We start from the raw sequence: 6,691 nt of genomic DNA, 5'->3' as shown, positions 1-6,691 counted from the left end.
AGATGAAGTAGAGGTTCGGGAGATTATATGTGGAGTTTCTACGGAGGAGGATTGTAAAACTGCTCATGGTTGGCTTAGGGATATGTATCAACGGGATCAGTTCTCTTTCGCTACAAGGATAGTATCCCTAGATGTTGAGGACGTGAAGGTTACCTACTTTGATACTTTGAGGATGGCCGGAGATTTAAGTTTCAAGCCTGGTCAGAGGATTGCTAAGGAGAAGGATAAGAACAGGATCCCAGGGATTGAGAAGGATTCGTGGAAGCAAATCCCTGGTAAGATAATGATTGGCAATGGTCTTACATGGATGCTTGTGATTTCTCTGGATCTAAAGAGAGATGAAGCTGGAGTTTATCTAGTCAATAAGATGAAAGTTCAGGATGGTTTGCTATGCATTCTCAGAGACCTCCCCGTGTCTACTGGACTTGGAGTCCAGCGAGATATTCGGGGAATTGAGGAATTTTATTCCTTAATCTCTGGGTCTAGAGTTGACCTTAAAGCTGGATTCCTGGATTTGGTGGTTCTAGCGACTGTGGCAGGGTATCAGTTTTCCAGTAAAAACATGACATGCTTGGGGGTTCAAGTGCTAGGTTCCCTGATGAATAAGACAGTGTCTACTGGAGATGACCTCTGGGGTCTACCTTGGGATTCTATACCTGCAGCGTTGCAAATATACGGGATTGGTGATTGTAGGTTTGGTTTCCTATCCTATAATGTACTGGCTGGAATTATCCTGAGGGACCTTTTTCCTGACCCTGATATTGTATGCAGAGTTTTAGAATGTGATCAGAAGCAAGCAGTAGCCTGGTTCCTGGATTGGTTAGTGACGAGTTTAGAAGGTCTGGAGATTCATGCTGTTTCCTAGGAGTCTGCTGTTTCTAGGCAGGATATGCTGAGATGCTTGAGGTTCAGGAATGCCAGAGGAAAGCTAGAAGAAGTGCATCCTAAGTATGTTGATATTTGGTGTCAGTTACTCGGGTCTTGGCCTTCTATGGTTCATGGAGGGTGCAGGTTCGTGATCCAGCCTAGGTTGTGGTTCTTGGAGCAGATCAGGATATTAAGGAGAAGTAAAGTGCAGTGGATGGACGGAAGAGTATTAAAGATGCCAGATGAGGAGGATGAGATATATGCCAGGTTTGGATTAAGTGTGGATCAGATCGGATTCCAATCCTGGAGAAACCCTGTGGATAAAGTTCGAGGTCTTGTGCGTCCTCCTGGAATAAACGTGGAGTTGTTGGTATTTGATCCTAGTGTCACAAAGAATACTGTGATTGGAAGGAGGTGTGCTGCGTTAGGAAGATCTCAACGATGGGCGATTCTGGAGTGGGCTAGGTTGAACCCGGAGAAGATCCGGTTTTTCTTTGCTAGGATGATCAGAGATAAAGGGTTCAGGATCTTCTATAAAGGGATTTATGATGCTCTGAGGTTAATGCACAAGCGGTTGTTTGATACCAACGCTCCCAAGGTTGGGAGAATAGAGGAGCAATTGTGTGGGTCCTTGGATAATGTGGTTATAGAGGAGCGTGCCGCATTAGAGAGGGCTGCTCAGATGTATAAGATCAGGATGGAGAGAGTTCTTTGGGTTGAAGGAGTTAGAGCTGATTGGGAGTTCAAGGAGCGTCCTAAATGGCGTGATGGAATGCCTGCACTTCCTGCCTGGAAGAGGAAGGAAGGAAGGAAACGAGAGAGGTCGTCATCCAGAGCTCAAGGGAAGAATCCTAAACCTAAGAAGAGAGCGAGAAAAGTTCTTGGTGTTGGATCAGGTCGTGCTCTGGTCCCTGTTCAGTCTGCCTCTGGCAGAAGTGATCCAGGGACTGAGAGCAGTCTAGTTCGATACAAGGTTTCTGCTAATCTTGAGAGAGGTGATGAGATGGCGGAGAACTCAGATGAGGTGGTGATGATAGATGAGGATGGAAAGGTACTAGAAGTTCCTGATGATGAAGATGTTCTTTTGACAAAGAAGAGGAGGGCGAGTTCTAGGAGCAGGAGTGGAGTGTGCAGTTTGGAGAGGAGAGTGATGACCTATGATGAGACAGTTGAAAGTTTCCAAAGAGTATTGGATTCTGATGGTGAGCTGGATGATGATTTCCGGTTCGAAATACCTGAGGATGTGGAGAATGTGGAGGTGTAAGGTTGGGTTATGCCCCTCGGAACCTAAATGCTTTATTTCAGCTATTTGTTTTATATAAATATATATTTTTTGAGGATATGATGTCGTCTTATTTTTTTTACCTGGAATGTATGGGGTAGAAATCATGCACTTGGTTTCAACCTTTTGCTAGCTGGGGTCTTTATTAAAAATGATTTCTTTGCCTTTGCTCTTTGGTTGGGGAGTGTTTCGTGAGTACCCTCACGATATGTTGCGCCCCTGAGAAATGATGGAGAGTACGGTGGAAAAACTTGTTTGCGTACAGATCCTGCCAGCCCTGTTTAAACTGTTGACCCGGTACGCCTTAGTCTAGTGTTAGAAGTTGTGTCGTAAACATATTACACCGGTTTTCTTGTTTTATGACCGAATATTTGAAAAAGTGAATACTAAAAATGTGTTCTTTTTCAGAATAAAATTGTTTTAGTCTGATTCAACTGATAATAACGATAATCGGCCTTGTAAGACACGTAGAGGTACGTACTGGGTCATGGTTTCCTAAATATTGTTTAGGGTGATTTTATGTATGAATGAGAGTGGGATGAATGTTGCATTTATTATTTTTTATTACTAGAACAGGGATTTTCATAAGTCATGAGATTGCTCTTCTTTGGGTTATGTCATTTGAATTAATTGGTCTTTCTTTTTACAAGATTGAACGTGTATATAGCTGGAACCTGTTCTAGAAAGAATGGCAGGATCTTCGCGTAGTTACAATCCATCTCGCAAGCCGGATATTAGGTAGCCTCTTATTTTTGGGAGTTACTGTAAGTTTATGATTTGTCAAGTGCTCTGGGGGCACGAAACACCTCCGTAACCTGACCTCCCTAGGGAAACCAACCTTTGATAAACCTCGAGGTTATTCAAAGGTTGGTATCCCTTCAAAGTAATCATAAATTGAAATCATTATAAATCAATGCAAGTTACAATTGAAACAATGTTTGTAAATGAGAAGATTATCAGAATATATTCATTTTGTCCATTCTCACCATGAAGCACAAGAAAGTTGCATTTTAACCCATTGGTGGCTGGGGTTATGTGACAAAAACTTGTCCCCCCCCCTGACCCCTTGAAATACCCCACCGTGACCCCCTTCTCCTGCATCACGGTAGAATTTGTCAAAACTATTAAAATTAAAAGGAACTAAACACTGGCCTCAATCTCTAACGTTCTTATAATCCCTATATAATTGCGATCTGAAGGTCAGACTCAAAACCATTAAAATGACCAAACGTCGACTGTTTGATCTAATCGAATTTGACAACTTGAAATATAACTTTGAGTTGCAAATATATAAAGATCATAAAAGCGGATTTTCGACGATCGTTATCAGTTCCTTTATGTTTATCTTCTAAGAACAATTGAATGGTGAAGCGATTGAAAATAAAGTAAACTAGATCTAGAAAATAAATTATTAAGTTAAAGTAAAATCTTGATATAAAAAAGTAAACTAGATCTAGAAAATATATTAATAAGTTCAAGTAAAATCTTGATATAAAAAAGTAAACTAGATCTAGGAAATATATTAATATGTTAAAGTAAAATCTTGATATAAAAAAGTAAACTAGATCTAGAAAATATATCAATATGTTAAAGTAAAAATTGATATATAAAAGGTAAATTCGAAAATATTTACTGAAAGAGGCTTTCATTAATTGTATTCTGAAATAGACGAAGGATATCTCATGCATTTTGATCATGGACAAATTGCTTTTAAGGATGCGTTGTTAATCTGGTTAATCACGTACGTATAATTATAATACGAATATCGGTTATGTTACGTCTAAACTCTACACTTTATACACTATTACGCTTCCTTTCAAGATTTTTAAAAACAATATTTTTCCACGCCATATATGTTTTTGTCTTTTCCTAGAAGCAAGCAAAATTAGAAATAATGTTGACACTAAAGTTGCAAAGTGCAATTGCAAAATTTGAAATAATATCATATTCAGATAAGCATTATATTCAGTCTTTGCCACAAACGGAAAGATATTTGCCACCTGGCATGGTGTTTTGATATTTTGAACTTAGATTATTTAATCTAACAGAGTTCATGTTTCAAATATCTAAAGTCTAGAACATTGGGTTGCAAAGATATAGGGATTGGAAAATCAGAGTTTGTGGCAAAGACTCAATTCCTTTTAGGCCGATTTTGTAATTAATCCCTCTATTATTTCTTTAATTTCTATTTATATTACATGTGTGTTTGTCTGACAAAATGGATGAACTGATCAGGCTCAGTTTGTTCAACCCTATTCCTGCTGTTTTTTGGAGAGCTGAAATTTCTTGACTTTTTCAAAATCTAATCTAATCAAAATCTAAAAAATGGAATTCTTTAATAACTTCGTGAGGGTCAAGGCCTACTGCCTGAAAAAGGCCTTTTTTAATTTTTACCTTAAATTTACGTACCTTTCCTTTCATTATATATGTATAACTCTATTTTCATTAATTTCCTAATATCTAACTCACATGGTTCATGCGTTGACTTTGCGATTTTATATCTCATTTTTCAGTATAAACACTGTTTGTAATCAATCTTTACGCAGACATTCCACTCAAGCTCCATAAATAGTTTAAATATCTCCTTCTATCTATCTATCTATCCCTCTATATCTATCTATCTTAACTCTGGTTTCTCTACGGTATTAGTCGTATCTAACTGGCCTAGGTTACCAGACGGGAAATCATATTTTTTCTTCCTTTTTATAAAATATATTTGATCTCAAGGACAGATTAGTGATCAGAATGAGCTTCTACAGTGATAATATTTAAGAAAGATAATTATCAATTATACACAGCGGGCCCAAAACCTTCCATTTTAGTCCATTTTCTTGTCCATCGTTGCTTAAAAAATTCTACATAAATTTCTACAACATAAATACTTATTTGGAAGTAACCACTTTTAAAAGTAAAAAGTAATGATATTTCCGTCATCTTACTTATCCACAATTAAATATATTGTTAAAGAGTATCGTTGTGAATTGTTAAGAACATCTTTAAATAATGGATCCTTTGAATGTAAGAAGACAGTCCTTTTCAATTAATCCATAAAAAAGTGCAACTAAATGAAAAAATTTACGTGATGCACAAAACAAAAAGTTTCACATTTCATAAAAAAATTGAAATTTAATGGATTTTAAAAACGTAAAATGAACTAACTTTAAATGAAAATAAAAATGCTCCCCAGTGTTTTAAGCTTTATACATGAATTTGATTTACAAACAATGGAAAAAATGAAGCAAACAGACGATTTTAAAAAGTAGCATACATCCATCTTAAGAGGAAAACAGGCAAAAAAACAGAAACTGGAATATAACCTAGGTTATTTTAAGTGTTTAACTATTCCATTAGAATATTGATAGAAAACTTCTGTCAATAATGTTTGAAGCCATAGATAGTACATAGGGATAAAAACTATCTCTAAAAACCAAATAAATATAATTTGTTGGAAAATAGCACTTTACACGTTGCATTTTTTATTTGACATAATTGGTTCTTGTCTGATAGGTTACTTTAAAAAACATGATTTAACTTGCTCTTGAACAACAAACAATAAAATGTTATCCATGCTATAGCAATGCTCTTCAACTTATTCAGTGTGTTTGGTTCTTACTTTTACAAACAGAATTTAATCTTTTAAGTTTTATACGTTTATTTTGTGTTTCTTCATTCTATATTCCCTATTTTATATCTCAAGCATGATGCAACTGGAAAACACTTTGCCCAGGTTATAAAATTATCTCCTCTGACCCTGAAGTATCTAATTATCTTAACAATTCAAATTGAGTTGTTCTCATTGAAAATATAATTTTGTGTCGGTGCAAATGACGGTGTGTGTGTCCAATGTCCAGATGCAGGAACAGGATCTGTATCCTGGTTTCTCTAACCTAGCTCAGGGTATACATTTTAGTAGGAACATACACACACACACACAAACATACATTATGTAAAACGTTTCGCCCAACCAGTTCAAAATTTCCAATTTATCTAATCATTGATTAGTCGTATATATATAAGCATTGACAAAGGCGAACACAGGAGATAATTTAGGGTTTTATCACCTTAAGGGGGGAGGGGCAGAGAACTTTTTTGTAGTTCTTTATTTCGTTAAATGGGAAAAAGGGGGCTTTCCCCCCCGTTTCGAGCTTCTAGGGTGGGCCAACTCTACATATCCCTAATCCTTTAATCCCCCTCTCCATATAGACCTGCTTAAAGTTGAGCGTATTTAGGAGTATCAAGGACTAGGCGATTTCAACTGGATATAGAAGAACGGAATTGAGTTTTTGCCGCAAACTCTTTTCTAATTTCAATATCTTTGCAACATGAAAGCGTAAACCTCTGATATTTCTAACCTAAACTTTAATCCTACAGAATTTATAGATTAAAAATATCAAAGGTCTACGACTAAAGTGTCGCGCAGATATGGGATTAGAAAATCTGAGTTTGTGGCAAAAAGTCATTCTTTTCTTTCAAGTTTAGTTTTTAACAGTTTTTTCAGAAATTTTTCAGATTTTCAGTAAGTGACAAATTTTTGGCATATGT

General features: G+C 36.5%; 1 protein-coding gene across 1 annotated transcript; it reads left to right on the top strand.

The window, feature by feature from the left end:
- The first annotated feature begins 881 nt into the window (after positions 1-881).
- LOC111708414 (uncharacterized) lies at positions 882-3,514 on the top strand. Its single transcript, XM_023481773.1, has 2 exons — positions 882-2,622; positions 2,800-3,514. Exon 1 carries the CDS (start codon positions 890-892, stop codon positions 2,129-2,131), a length of 1,242 nt encoding a protein of 413 aa, XP_023337541.1. The 5' UTR covers positions 882-889; the 3' UTR covers positions 2,132-2,622; positions 2,800-3,514.
- Positions 3,515-6,691: the final 3,177 nt, after the last annotated feature.

This window comes from Eurytemora carolleeae, unplaced genomic scaffold (genome assembly GCF_000591075.1).
Source record: "Eurytemora carolleeae unplaced genomic scaffold, Eaff_2.0 scaffold874, whole genome shotgun sequence".
In the NCBI taxonomy this organism is placed as follows: Eukaryota; Metazoa; Arthropoda; class Copepoda; order Calanoida; family Temoridae; genus Eurytemora; species Eurytemora carolleeae.
Note: the sequence above shows the minus strand (reverse complement) of the source record. Positions and strands in the feature narration are given on the sequence as shown.